The 15,351-nt window shown below is 43.8% G+C and overlaps 1 protein-coding gene across 6 annotated transcripts in view; it reads right to left on the bottom strand.

Moving 5' to 3' along the window:
• Positions 1-177: 177 nt before the first annotated feature.
• Positions 178-15,351, bottom strand: part of xpo1b (exportin 1 b) — a 26,142-nt gene continuing 10,968 nt past the window's right edge. For all 6 annotated transcript variants that reach the window (XM_082556240.1, XM_082556237.1, XM_082556238.1 and 3 more), the window contains 20 exons: positions 14,999-15,043; positions 13,151-13,332; positions 10,038-10,086; positions 9,809-9,928; positions 9,552-9,680; positions 9,304-9,462; positions 8,987-9,184; positions 8,391-8,529; positions 7,113-7,294; positions 6,824-6,980; positions 6,545-6,708; positions 6,298-6,432; positions 6,027-6,210; positions 5,233-5,339; positions 4,610-4,804; positions 3,826-3,994; positions 3,425-3,559; positions 2,730-2,889; positions 2,556-2,652; positions 178-1,617 (listed from right to left, as the gene is read on the bottom strand). In XM_082556240.1, coding sequence (XP_082412366.1) covers positions 1,471-1,617; positions 2,556-2,652; positions 2,730-2,889; positions 3,425-3,559; positions 3,826-3,994; positions 4,610-4,804; positions 5,233-5,339; positions 6,027-6,210; positions 6,298-6,432; positions 6,545-6,708; positions 6,824-6,980; positions 7,113-7,294; positions 8,391-8,529; positions 8,987-9,184; positions 9,304-9,462; positions 9,552-9,680; positions 9,809-9,928; positions 10,038-10,086; positions 13,151-13,332; positions 14,999-15,043 — 2,853 coding nt within the window. In that variant the 3' untranslated portion in view covers positions 178-1,470. The remainder of the gene's footprint in view (positions 1,618-2,555; positions 2,653-2,729; positions 2,890-3,424; positions 3,560-3,825; positions 3,995-4,609; positions 4,805-5,232; positions 5,340-6,026; positions 6,211-6,297; positions 6,433-6,544; positions 6,709-6,823; positions 6,981-7,112; positions 7,295-8,390; positions 8,530-8,986; positions 9,185-9,303; positions 9,463-9,551; positions 9,681-9,808; positions 9,929-10,037; positions 10,087-13,150; positions 13,333-14,998; positions 15,044-15,351) is intronic.

Genomic DNA, 15,351 nt, shown 5'->3' with positions numbered 1-15,351 from the left:
CAGCGATGACTTAAAATTCAACAGAAAAAGCCTGCTGTATCGTAACACGATAAAGACTGCATTCTTACTCAGTATTGATCAAGGCCAACACTGAAGTCTTCAGACACACAAACAATATCTGCTCATATAAAACTCGAGTCTCTGCTGTGGAATGAAGAGATCTGAGCGAAGGCAGGATTATAAAATTCTCACCTTTAATCAGTTCAAAAAGTTCACAACAAATGTAACACCTTGAGAAGGGAAATCTGCCATTAGAGATTGGATGCTTATTTGGATTTATACATTCTTCCTAATTAAACTCACTGGCAATTCATTTACTCTCTGGACAAAAAAAAAAAAAAAGCCTTTATTTGGACAAAACTCAAACAGTTACAAATGAAAAATGCAAAAATACAAAATTAAATGTAAACCCAGGTTTATTTCTCATTTTGCTCTAAAGGTAGTGTCTTGAAGCACTACTGCATGGTAAACAATCTAAATTAGTACAATTCAAAATCAAAAGCCATCTGAGTTAAACAGGAGTTGTTATAAAGATGCAACCAACCAAAGAGCCCATAAATACCTCCGCCACTTCCTTAAAACATCCCATTAATGAAGGCTCACAAATGAGCAACAATCCTCTTAGAGGAAAACAAAACGCTGATGTCGACTAGGCGACAGCACACACGCGCACACACCCACAACAAAAAGAAATAACAGAATAAGAGGAAAAAAAAAATGTTCCCATGGTATTAAAGATGCTATACAATTGGGATGATATGCACATATTCGCTTTTGCTTTCCCTGAAAAACCTCACGCTGGCAGCAGCAGCTCAGTTTTTTGGGTGAAGCAGAAAGTCATGAGCAACAAGATGCTGCTGCACGAGCAGCGTCTCTCAGCCTTCATTCATTTTCCATTAGATTCACATTCTCCCACAATGCCGTGGGGCACCAAACAAGCGGTGCGTGCGCCTCTAAAAGACCACTTTCTGTCACAACACGGGTCTAGAAGCTTCTATGCCAACTCAACACATGGGCCGATTTTCACAACACCCCCGCCCTCCCCTGCCCACACCGGGTGTAGAATAGATCTATATATAAACAAAGAGATGGGAAAGAGGGAAGAACTAGGAAACAGAACCAGGGAAGTGACGGAAACTGATCCAAAACAACATGGTTAACTTGTCCTAATCGTTATAACTTCATCTTGCAGGTCTGAGAAGGGCCAGAGACCAACAGAACGTAAGCTAGATTAACAGTTTTGGAAAGTTATTACACAAAAAGTCTCCATAGAAAACGCAGATCATGTAAAAAGGACCACAGGGTGATGCGGTAATCATTTACAGAGTATTGGCATTATTTTGGTCAACAAACATCCAATGGGATGGCCCACGGCCTCCCACCACACTCAAGTGCCTCTCTTGGGTTTTGTTGTGTTTGCTGTGGTTAGGGTTAAGTTTGGAGTACTGTACAGTTAGACTGAGCAGGCGCTCAGTCACACATCTCCTCTGGGATCTCGTGAGGATTCAGGATGCCGGGCACCGACATCTGGATCTTGTGTTTCTCCTCCTGGGCCTGTCGGAGTGAAGCCTCCCTCTCCTCCAGAAAAAGGTCCGAGGTGTCCTCACCTGCAAACTCCTGAACAGCGACACAATCACAGAAAGCTGCTGTTAGCTACAAGGTTTGAAAGCCATGCTGCTTTTCTACCACAGCGACAGAGATCCTAATTTTTACTGTTAGACTGCTCAATTAACTGCAACACTACTAAACCCCCATTTGGGAGTGAGGGATCAAATACTCACTATGGGTGCTGGTAATTGAACTCACTCTTCCAAATGATGGACTTTTATTTGTAACAGGGTTAGCATGCACATGCTTTTTAATAAAAAGTCATTTAAAAGCATGTATTAGGCTCATTTCCAGCATTTCTACATTTTTATATTCTTAGAAATTTGCATGAGCCGTTCAGCTCACGTTCCCTTTCTTTGAGATAACTTCCTTCTGATTGGCTGCTGCTCACAAACAAAAGATCTGATCGGCTGATTGGTTGGGCTTCTTGGGATGCCCATCATTCAGATATTCCCTTTCATTTCTTTTCGCCCTCTTAGACAAAAAACAAACAAAAAACCCAACATGCTTGACCTCAGCAATTGGTTTAACAGTATTTGATTTACTGACATAATTACCACCTAAATGTCAACTTCAGTGCACAAAAATAAACAACAAAAAATAATTATAAATAATAAATAAATAATAATAATCAGACCAATCAGGACACATGACACAACATTGAATGTTTCCAACAGCACCCACAAAGCTTCCATAAAGTCATGGCCGCCTGACCATGAAGTGGCAGGAAAATGTTATTTGTGGAAACAACAGCTAAGCAGTTAGCTATGTAGTCAGTGATAAGGAGAGACAAAGCTTCCATAGAGGGACAGGCTCCATGTGCTTCAGCTCAAATACACAACTGAGATACACTCAGTCTCACAACTTACACTTTGTGTACCTCCTCAACACTGAAAGGAATACTTAATACACCTCCAATCAAAGTTGCTACAGTCTGACGAGCTCACCTTTATCTGGACGAGGAAGTCCCTCAGATGCTCCTTGAAGGCAGGAATGTCCTGGTTTAAGCTGAACAGCCCTGTCACAAACACCTTCACCTGAGCACTGACAGACAAAACACACACACACGTAAGCATCGACTGAAAAACAGACTCACTTATATGCGTAATGTTCACACTCACTCCTGCAGGTGGGGGAAGGCAGTCTTAAGCAGGTTGGCCACATATTCCTGGATGAACACCTGGTTGGTGGTGGGGCTGGCGGGGTTCAGCGCTGCAGTGATCTTCCCCTCCTCCACCAGGTTGAACATGTAGGCCAGGATGGACGCGTGCATCGTCAGGCCTGCAGCACACACGCAGCACACACGCAGCACACACGCAGCACACACACGCACACACACACACACACACACACACACACACACACACACACACAGAAAATGAATCCATCGTCTTTCCCTAATTCCCTCGTCTTTGTAAAGCCACGTTCAAATTGATTTAGTTCTCTGGGGGAGGTGTTAATATTACCTGGCCTGGTTTAGTGACTTTAATCCAGTTCAGATAATGAATGTGTCTTTTTAAAAATGTTTTTGATCCCATCACCAGGAAGATTCAACACTACAATCAACTCCTAAATAAATCAGTACTGAGTAATGTGTGATCTTTTAAGCAAGAAGTCACTTCCATTTTTCAAACTAGTGCCTTTAAAAGGTTGTACTGAACTACTACAGCCTTACTGTGATCTGAGCCAATGATTTTAACATAAACATGTTCATCTGACCTGCACAGCAGACGCCAACATTTTTTGAAAGTATAAATATCATTTGGACGACTGCAGATTCAAACAACTGAACGGCATCAATTGTGTGTGAGCTCACCAGCAGTGTGCGATGTGTCAGTGACCACAGAGAAAATGTGCTGCAGGATATCGCAGAAATACGTCTGGTAGAAACTTTGAGCGGCTGCCTCCTCCTGGGCCACATTCTGCAGCAAGGTGTACAGAATCTGCAGACCTGAGCAGCGACAAGACACAAAACAACACAAAATTATAGTTGCACATCCTTCGAAGACCACAGCAGCTTATTGTTAACAGCCGGGTTGCACAGTGATGTCGCTGTTCTGATGCACGTCTGTTTCAGTGTGAAAAGGATCACAGTGCACCTTCATGTCACGTTTCTGCCTGTGGATCCCACAGTGGGTTTTCCCATTATCAGTATTTAAGATGTTGTTGGTCAATAAGAGCATAAACACCTTAGTGTACTCATCTCTGAGCCCTTACCAGTGTCAGCCACGTTCCTCATGGTGTGCTTAAAGGCCCAGATGATGGAGTCCAGCACTAGTTTGAACTGGGCTGGAGGGATGGCAAGGAATGCGGGGAAGCAGTGCGAGTTTACAGCTTGGAGCAGGTAGAAGAAGTGGGTCCTGTGCTCTGGATACTCCTCAAAGTTCTGGTACAAACATACAAACAGATGATGAAAAATTTAAATCTACAAACCAAGTTATATCATAATGCTACACATGAAATAACGTATCAGCAGTCTAACTTAAATCTGGCCTCACACTGCTGCAGGTTTTTAGTTTTTGAGAGGCACCTGATGGGTCCCAGTTGTATTTTGGAGTGGAAACAGAGGCTCAGGTCAGAGTAAACAACAGCTGAAGCCGACTGAATTTAAGATTTTCATTTTTTTTTCCTGCAGAACACAAGCACTTAACTGATAGTGACTAAAACCAATGCAGTGCTGCAGTTAAATAGATTTTTTGTTTTCTATCAACAATGATGACGTGCATGAATGTAATTATCCGCCCAGTGATTTACACACTGCAGTGAAGGCCGCATGGTAGATTGCTTATCCCAATGCAAATGAAAGCTGCTGATTTGATGACTGAGGTGTTTACTCACTACTCTCAGTAATAAAAGAGCTGCTGATAACTACGAACAGTTGAACAGACGGCCGGCCACTTGATAAACAGAAAGACAAAGACTGCTGTCTCGGTCACGTGTGCAGGAAAGATTTAAAAACAAATATCCACATATGATGCGTCAGCGGCTCACTGGGTCGTACCTTGTTGATCATGTTTAGAGTGCACTCAAAGACGGCATCAAAGATCTGGGGTATCTCGCTGGTGATGTGCCCCCCCAGCTTGTTGACAATAGTTGCCATGGTGCTGAGGACTTCAGGCTCACGGGCGGCAGGGACATTGCGTTGGTAGTCAATGAGGACGGCATCCAGCAGGGGGGGAACAAAGTTCTCACCAACCTGAAACAACAACAACAAGAGGCGTCAGCAAAGAAAGCTTTGAGTGACGCACAAAAACCTGAGCAGACATGCTTTAAATAAAACTATGAAAGGTGACCAACCCCTCAGTACAGTGACAAACTGTGAATATTAAAGGGTTGTGCAGATGCAAACACAGGGGGGGGCAGAAAAGTCTGCCGCAGGGGAACACAATCTTTGTGTCTGATCTAAAAATACCGATTGGATTGTTCGAAAGCTGTTCCACAGTCAGCTGTTCCACTGGCTGCTACAGTAGGAGTAACTCAGGAGGACACAAGAGTGTAAATATATCACTTCTGATATCATCAGCATTTTTAGTACAGCAGCTTTCTTCCTTCATTCTTTGTCAACATAAAGCCCCAACTGGGTTTGTCTCCTTCAGCAGTGACATATGTGAGCGCCTTTCTCACCATCTGTGGGTCGTTTGATCGGCTGACCCAGCCTGAGATCAGCTTCAGAGTCTCCCGTTTCACTGTTCTCATACTCCGGATCAGTGGCTGCTTTGTCACCATCTCACCTGCAACACAGACATTAGCAGAACATGCGACTTCTTAATGAGGATGGGAAAAAAAACAAAACAACAAAAGTCTCACACATAGCAGCTGGGTCTAAATGTGTAGCTCTCGCTAAACTTAATGTGCACTGCACACCTCTCAAATCTCAGCTTTTTGTGCCAATGAAACCCATCCCATGTTACATAACACATATCTCACACGTGGAATTACCTTAATTACTGTAATGCAAAAAAAAAAACGAGAGAAAAGACTTTGTAGCTGACTAAGAGCCCACTTGGAACAGAAGTCTGGTAGAAAAATGGCTGGAATGAAGAAGTATGATATAATTACAGATCATTAAATATTATACTAGCGCTGCACCCATTTATCAGCTAAACACTGGCCCCTATTCTTCTCGATGACTGGTATCAGCAAATAAGACGTCAATTATCTGAAACAGTGGCTGATATTCATCTCATCTACCACACTGACTTAACCCTGATTGGAGTGTGATGAACACTATAAAAGTAAAACAAACAGTATAAACCTCTGAAAATCAACTCAGTTTGTGTGCTGCTTACAGAACAGCTATAACCTCACTGCTCTGACAGCAGCATGACAGTAAGCATGTTTACAACCATCTGTCTGCAGTGACCACCATGCAACTGTGACAGTCTGCTGCACGATGAAAACAAATGTGCCGGTCTTACCGTTTGTCTGAATGGCAGCAGAGATGTTCTCGCTGAGGCACTTGTACACGTTGAGCATGTCAAGGTAAATCCGTCCCAGCTGGATAACAAAGGGGTGTCCCACTGCCTTGCAGGCCCTGACATTGGTCTTAAGAATGCTGCCCAGCTGTTTGACGGTTTCTGGGTCCTTCAAGATGTCCACGTTCTCATGGACGGAAGAGGAGCAGAAGAGCCATTAACAAACAGCTTGTGTGTCTCTGAAATGTGAATAAACGGTGATACACCATCTTACCTTGGTGGCCTGCTGGATGATACTGTCCCACACTTGATTGGGCAGCAGCATATATTTCTCTATCAGGTGCTCCTGAACAGCCTGGTCGGTCTGTGCCCCGATCATGTACCCTACTGCCTCATAAAACGTGTGCACCTGTGCGTACACACAAACAAACAAAACAGTCAGCACGGACACTCAACTGGGCAAATAAGAGACAGCTGTGCCTCTCTCTGATGGATTTCTGTGGGTAAGAACACTTAATGACCTGCTGAGGCTGAAGGTCACAGATGATCGTGTTAATGTTGTTGAGGATCTCATCGATGAAGGGCATCACCTCTCCCACCTGCACCTGGATAAAGTGGCGCCGACACTTCTGGGCAATCTTAATGAAGGTGTCGCACGCCATGTCCTGAACTCCATCATGGGTCTCTGTGAGGGCAGGACAGAAAAATAAAAATGCATTAGAGCTGTATCCATCTATTCATCCATCTGCCTGAAATAGATGCAAAGAGGGAGTTCAACAAATAAAAATACTCCAGCTCACCATGCATGAACTCAAAGAGCTTGTTCACAACAGTTTTGAGGAACTTCCAGTGGGCTCTAAGAAAACGAGGGTACTGGCCAACAATGTACATGATGTTAGAGGCGATGATGGCCTTGTTGTCTTTTCCTCGCTTCTGCTCACAGAGACCCAGCAGATCCTGAAGCAAACACCAAAGGATTCACTTAGGCTTAATGTTAAACCTTATGGGTGAGACAATAATTAATATGAGGCGTAAGCATGAGTGAGGGACTGCTGTCACCTAAACCTAAATACACAGACACATCAATACCTTAATGACAGTAACAAGGAACCTCTTCTCATCCTCCTCGTGCATAGCCCCACTGATGGATCCAATGGCCCAGCACAGTGTGTTGAGGTTCTTCCAGGACCATTCAGTACCATTTACCTGGTTGTGAAGCTTCTCTGTCATTATGCGTTCTGTGTCCGCATAATCCAAGTGAGTCAGGTACACTGCAGGACAGTAGAGGAAATGTGTATCAGAGTACAGTACAGTTTCTGCTAAATTAAGAGTTAAAACTAGAGACACAGTTCAGAACCAAGACAGAGAGAGATAAAAACAACAAAAAAAGAAAAACATATATGAGAAGAAATGGCGGAATGAATTTTCCCTAAAAAACACTGACGCCTGTGTGATGAGTGACACTGATCAAGCCAATTTAGTCAAATGTAAATTTATAGTCAGTCAGTTCTACAGTCAAAGCTAAAGCTTTCCCTACATCCATCCATTATTCAAACAGCTTATCCTTCTGCCAGTCTACGAGTTTCCAATCGATCTAACCTGCATTTCTTTGGATCTGTGGGGGAAAACCAGAGCACCCGGACGAAATCCACGCAGACGCACAGAAAGGCCCCAGCCAGCCGGCAGTGCTAACCACTGAGCCATGGTGCCGCCCGATTCTCCTACAATATTTAAATATTACAGTGGTGCTGAGAACAACTCGCCTAACCTGTTGGAGGATGTGTCTGATCAGTAAATACAAATCCAGCTGCTGAAGCCACTGGATGGATGCATTAATTAAGATCTATTCAAAAATATGACTTCTTGTGGTTATGATCAGTTAAACACTGCTTCTTAAGACAAGTGGCCTAGAAAAAAAGAGAGTTTAAAGCTTGATTTACAGTCCTGTGTTGAATCCCTGCAGAGCCTACGCTGCAGTAGCGTCGTCATCATTTGCATTTGTACTTGAGCGCTGCTGAGTTGCACTGGTCTGCTATCACCAGGGTGAACTGAGACAATCACATTCACTTCAAGCTAATAGTATCATACCACTGCTACATCGAAATGCAAGAAAAAGAAACCCCCCCCAAAAAAGAATTCAGAAGCGATCGAGCCTTTACACAGATTATTCGAGCTTTAAAACAAGAAACCAGCATGTACCTGCATTAGCAAAATCTTATTTTGCTAATCATTATACCTCGTTTACACAGGATTTTACTAGCAAGCGGAGACACAACTGCTGCAGCGTAGATTATGCTGCAGATTTAACACAGTACTATAAATCAAGCTTAAGGATATAAAATATTAGAAGCTATCATTAAGTCATACCAAGGGTCTCCCTCATATTCTTGTAGAGATTGATGGAATCTGTGTCCTTCATGAACTCCCTGACCACCTCCCCCTGATCATTCTCCACCACCAGGACCTCCTCTGGCTTGGCCATCCGACTTACCATCAGCAGACGCACCTGTTACTCCAGATAAAAAAAACCTGTCAGCAAGTACACAAATCAAAACACCTGCCTTTCACACACACAGGAAAATATAGCTTAGCTTGTGTTCTCATAAATGTAAAAGGACGATACAAGTGGTTTGTCTCCTGGTTATAGTCACATTTCACACATATGGAATGTATTACTTTAGTAGCTGCTGATTTTTAGTAACACTGTAACCAGCATCTCTTTTGGCAGCTCTGAAGCAGCCACCTGTCGCTGGCCTGAGCCAAGTCTTTCTAGTATGACTGCGAGCTGAGACGCTTCAGGTTCCACAAACTGGAAACACTTCAGCAACCTCTGTGTCATCTTCACTATAAACGTAAGACATGCTTCTTAAAGAAGAGTCTGCATTTATAAACTCAACTTCAATCATGGGGCTCTGCGATCATGTATGTGGTATGAATAAATACCATCTTGTTCTAAGAGGTACCTTGGAGAGAACGGGTAGATAGAGCTGTCTGCGTGGAGGCACATCAAAGTGCTGGTTGCCAGACAGCAGAGGGGACGTGGATGTGGAAAAGGGACTCTCTCTGTAGAGCTCAGCGGCCAAGTGATTCCAATACTCCAGGCAGATTTTGAAGATCTCAGTCTCTTCCACCTCTGACACCAGCAGCATGTAGTGGAGGGCCTGAAGGAGAACCAGGGGAGTTGCAATGTAACGTGAACATGTTAGCTAATTACCATAATCTTCTCCTGTGCAGCCTATGTAGAGCAACAACAAAATACAGAATACCGTGCTTCCCTTACCTCCATTAATGTCTCTCTGAGGTTGAGCCTCTTCTCAATGAGTTGCCCGTGCTCTTTAAGGAAAGTACACAGGAACAGACTGAGGTTCTGGATGAAGTTTTGCTCGTCATCTTTCCCGTTGGCGTAGGCCAGCCGAATGTTGGTGTTCAGAGGCAGCATCTGAACAGATTAGAGTTAAAATTCATCTTAGAGTCTCAAACCGAGCAACGTGTCAGTGTGGCTTTGTCAGATGTCACCGGGTAACCCACCTGTTTGAGCTGACACATGGTCAGCGTGAAGAGGGTAACAAACTGCTCCTCGTACTGGCTGACACTCACGCCCGCAATCTCTGTCAGGCACTTCAACGTCACGTTGCGAAACATCGGCACGTTCAAGAACTGTTTAAAATAAAAATATATATATGTTAAATATCCATTATAAATCGATTTTATGCACATCATCGAATATTTTAAATAATCACACAAATCTGCATCTTTGTGTGTTGTGTGCGTCTTTGCGGCCGCACCTTATACACCAATGTGCTGATCAGTTTGGTTTCAAAGATGTATCCCAGAGGAATCCAGTTGAGAAAACGCAGAAGTGTCTCCAGGGTGGCATGGACCAGGGGGGCATTCTGGGAATTCTCCTGAGGTGCACACAGCAACACAATCAGTAAAATCAGCTGAAGAACAAACACTGGTGTGTAACCGATGATAAAAAGAATGTACGATACAAGGAAAAAGATGAATGCATACCATAACAAACTGACACAGCTGGAATATCTGGGAGAATTCATTGCACATGCTGAAAGAAAACAAACAACATGTTAAACAGCATCTGACACTGATAATGAAAGACAAATCTGAAAGTTTCATGTACAACCTGTGCCCTGAAACAATGTAAATAACCGTGGTTCGTTTCTTTTGATCACTTTATGTCTGTTCATGTTTGGTTTCAAACCAACACCGTTTCAAAGGTTTTGCTGCACTGACAGCAGCTAACAAGTTGCCACCTACTCAAGTAACACCGCCCTCTCTTATCCCGCTCTCTCCAGTGTTACACTCCACCCATCTCATGCAGCAGTTTTCACACATGAACTTTGGGCCAGTTCAGGAGAGTCTAGTTAATATTTCTCACATTTGTCCTTCCTCACATGTAGCACACAACGGGACATGGTCTGCTTCAGACACAGTTGCACCACTGGAAAAACACTGTAGTTTAGTGGAGGGTGCTGCCTAGACAGACTGTGTAGGAGGTACCACACACGATGCCCAACTGGCCAATAGTAAATGCACTGGGTGATGTTGGGTGACTTCCAGAAAAACTCAGGGAACCAGGCCATGTAAGAAAATGGCTACACTCTGACGTCTGGTGACAGCAGAACAGGGACGTTTTGAGAAAATACATTACAGGCTTTAAGATGGCATTAAAATAAAGTGAGAGCATATAAAAGGAAGGAAATAAAAGATGGTTTTAATATTCTATCAATGTCTTTTCCTTTGGCGTTTGTGTGTATCATGTGACACGGTATTCCTGGGTAGCAGTGTATTAAATGTTTAGTCAGATTTAGTAGTTTACAGCTTGTTTAGTTATACTAGACTTGGTAAATTCAACTGCACCGAGTCTAAACATAATAAGTCTCATTTGTCATTGAATGTAGTTCCAAACAGTCAATCGGGATGACCTTCTTTAGTCATCTGAAGAGAAAAAAAAAAACCAAAACATCTAAAATCTAAAATGACTTCAGCCCCAGTGGACATATTTCGGATTCTTTGGATGAGGAAACAATAAAACATGAAGCTCCCAATCACGCGAGCTTCATGTTTCAGGAACGGCCTCCCTGATCTGAACCCGAGTGGTGTTTTGTTATTGGACTTCTGTGCAAATCACAGTTTGCCCATAACAAACACCTTGTTCGAACATAAGAGTGTCCATAAGTGCATGTGGCACACGAGGTCACTGAGGCAGTTAAACAACTCCTTGGTGGCAGAGCCCCTGGTGTTGATGAGGTCCGCCCAGAGTTCCTGAAGGCTCTGGACTTTGTAGGGCTGTCCTGGTTGACACGCCTCTACAATGTTGCGTGGAGATCAGGGGCAGTACCACTGGACTGGCAGACCAGGGTGGTGGTCCCCATTTTTAAGAAGGGGGACCGGAGGGTGTGTTCCAACTACAGGGGGATCACACTCCTCAGCCTCCCTGGGAAAATCTATACCAGGGTGCTGGAGAGGAGAGTTCGTCTGCTAGTCAAACCTCAGATACAGGAGGAACAATGCGGTTTTCGTCCTGGTCGTGGAACACTGGACCAGCTCTTTATCCTCTCAAGGATACTTGAGGCGCATGGAAGTTTGCCCAACCAGTCTATATGTGTTTTGTGGACTTGGAGAAGGAATACCTCCTGTGGGAGGTACTACGGGAGTATGGGGTGTCTGGCCCATTGCTACGGGCCATTCGATCCTTATACGATTATTGCCAGCAATAAGTCGGACTCGTTCCCGGTGGGTGATGGGCTCCGCCAGGGCTGCCCTTTGTCACCGATTCTGTTCATAATTTTTATGGACAGGATTTCTAGGCGCAGCCAAGTGGCGGAGGGCTTTCACTTCGGTGGCCTCAGAATCTCATCTCTGCTTTTCGCGGATGATGTGGTTCTATTGGCTTCATCAGGTGGTGGCCTCCAGCCCGCACTGGAACGGTTCGCAGCCGAGTGTGAAGCAGCAGGAATGAGGATCAGCACCTCCAAATCTGAGGCCATGATTCTCAGCCGGAAAAGGGTGGAGTGCCCACTCCGGGTTGGGGATGAGTTCCTGCCCCAAATGGAGGAGTTAAAGTATCTCGGGGTCTTGTTGATGTGATGGGAGCCAGAGATCGACAGGCGGATTGGTGCTGCGGCGACAGTGATGCGGACGCTGCACCGGTCCGTCGTGGTGAAGAGAGAGCTGAACGTAAAAGCAAAGCTCTCAATTTACTGGTCGATCTACGTCCCTACCCTCACCTACGGCCACGAGCCGTGGGTAGTGACCGAAAGAACGAGATTGCGGATACAAGCAGCGGAAATGAGCTTCCTCCGAAGGGTGGCTGGCGTCTCCCTTAGAGATAAGGTGAGAAGTTCAGCCATCCGGGAGAGGCTCAGAGTAGAACCGCTGCTCCTCCACATTGAAAGGAGCCAGCTGAGGTGGTTCGGATATTTGACAAGGAAGCCACCTGGGCGAGGTGTTCCGGACATGTCCCAGCGAGAGGAGGCCTGGGGCAGACCCAAGACACGCTGGAGAGATTATATCTCTCGGCTGGCCTGGGAACGCCTTGGTGTTCCCCCGGATAAGCTAGAGGAGGTGGCTGGGGAGAGGGAGGTCTGGGCTTCTCTGCTCAAGCTGCTGCCTCCGGGGCCGGGCCCCGGAGGCAGCAGAAGAAGATGGATGGATGGATGGCTATTAAACATCAACAACAGTCAACTGTGCTAAACAATCAACCCACATCTTTAGATATGAGGAATATTCATAAAAAAAAAATATCTATGTTTATTTGATCTGTGTTTTTTTTCCCCCCATAGCAGAATTTTCAGGCAAGTACACAACTGCATATTAATAATATAAAAGAAACTGTATAACAACCTTATTGCCCTGACATTACTGATTGATAACATGGAGCCACATTTCATCTTAAAGTGAAATCCATTTTCAAATGCCAGCACAAAGACATCGTGTTTCATGAGCCTCTGAAATAATGTGGCAAAACAAAGTTGCAGGACTGAACTCTTTAAAAAGTTGATTTGATTGATTTCGGTGTGAACCTTCTATAGAAAAGCTTTCCTATGCTAAGGTATGTTGGGGGTAATGATCAAAGACATTTTGGCATCCATGCTCTCAAAACTGACCTGTCTTTTAGGTGTTTGGCCTTGACCTGGGTCATTTGGCCACTAGAGAAGTCAAACACCTCCTCGCTGAGCAGCTTCAGAATGACCATGTTGTTCTGACAGAGGCTCTCGCTGGTACGACTCGCCCCCACAATGTCACTGATGAAGGTGGGCCAGTGCTTGGGCCACTCCTGCTTCAGGATCTGCAGACGTAGAGGACACAGACATGTTAGTGAGAGATGGCACACACTGAGAAGAATGTGTAATCTGAAGAAAAAAACGAGATCAAACTGCAACTCCCCATCAGTCTCAAGTCAAAAACATTTCTTTTACAAGCATCCCGTAGTGAAGAAAATGCCGTTTTTGTTAAACTCCATACTTAATTGTCCATATTGAACATAACCATTTTAACCAGCCTCCTGACGATGAACGTGGAATCTGGAGCTCTTCAGCCCCTCCAGGCCAAAACAACGTTAGCTCAAATGACGTAAGCGGTGACTCATTCTCACTGGCATTAATGCAAAGTCACTTGTGAAGTCAGTGAACCAATCTCTGCCTCTCGCTCCCTCACTCACACATTCATCAAACGCAAAAACATGGGAAAAATGTCACGTTGCACATTTAGAAGCACTAAGGTCTAAGTTGTTGGTCTCATGGTCCTGATATTTCTACAACTCTGCATTTACAGATTTCAGTGCCTTGCTGAATTAAGGATACTGCCATCAACAGCTCCATGATGATTTCCACTTTGCCAGTTTTTAACTAATTTGTATGTTTCCATACAGACACATACATCCATTTTTCTGCCACACTCTTCGAGATGATATCCTTTATTATCACAAGATCACAGTCACTTTCTAAGCATCGTTTGCCTCGGCTGAGACATTCAAGTAGTACTGATGTCCCTTTTTAATGACACTGATGTTTTTTGAGCCAGATCTACCAATTAAGAGTGACATCTTCAGGTTAAAAAGAACCACTGCAAAAGAGAAGCACTGAGGCAACAACAACATAAGGTTCAAACCCAGCGTTTTTAGATTTACTGCTTCATATGACGACACCCAGAATTTTACCATTTAGGAGTCGATAATGGTCAATAATACACACCCACTTGTTTATTAGACATTAACAAAGCACTGTGTCTTTGGTAGCAAGAACCACTTTGCTCATGGACCTGTAACATGGTCTCCAGTGAAAATTATGACATTTGCTGTGTTATCTTTACTGTATATACTGCTCTGAATCAGGCTGTATAGTACATATCATAGTACTCTGTGACTCAGTGGCTCTACCATGCTCCAGGCAATGAGTACAACACACGTAGCTAGCTAAGTGAATCTCTGCTCTGATGTACGCTACTGCTGTCAGAGTGAATAGCTTCTTGGAAACTGTTTGCTGACACTTTCTTTATCCCTCTCCACTATTCACCCACATGAACGCTGAGGGTTAGGAAAACATCACAGTTATAAACACAATGAAGTGTTTCTCAGTGTTACTGAGGCTCTGTAAAGATAATACTGATAGATTTAAAAGAAAAGTAACGCACACTTTATTATTTACAGTGTAACCAATACTATATGTTTGATATAGTTAGATATTTAACAGGTCTGAAATGAAAACAAAATCTGTGGCTGAAAGTGCACAATCAAATCCTTTGTTTTAACAATTCTTGGATTCTCTGATATTGTTTTGCAAATAGAAAACATTTACCACATGCAGCTCAGACACATCTAAGCGCACGCACGCACACAGACAATAGACAGGCCACATTTTTCATTCAGTAAACTAACAGTAACAACGCAAAATGAAGAGAAAACATCCCCCACAAAGGACTGAGTAGGTCCAAAAACGAACCCAAGCAACTCTTACCTGAACAAGGATCATGTTCAGCTTGCCAATGTACACCTTCTCTTTCTAAAAAGAAATAAAAAGACGTAAGTCAAGGAACACGTTTCAGTTACACAACCATATCCTTTAAACACATCATGAAAAGGTAAGGTATAACAAGAGAAAATGTATGAACATGTTGATGTTTGACATTTTATATAAAATTAGTAAAGGCTGGGTTTCACCCACGAGATAAAGTCACAGGTGTTTGTAACAGAAATGTCGAGGCTGGTCATGTGTATTTGAAAGTAAACACCAAGAATTGAATTTATCCTACAATTATAACCTGCAGTAAAGTAAGCCAGACACAAATAGTCATTTCTATAATGGAGAGT

This window comes from Aulonocara stuartgranti, assembly GCF_965226115.1.
Source record: "Aulonocara stuartgranti genome assembly, chromosome: 13".
Taxonomy (NCBI): Eukaryota; Metazoa; Chordata; class Actinopteri; order Cichliformes; family Cichlidae; genus Aulonocara; species Aulonocara stuartgranti.
Note: the sequence above shows the minus strand (reverse complement) of the source record. Positions and strands in the feature narration are given on the sequence as shown.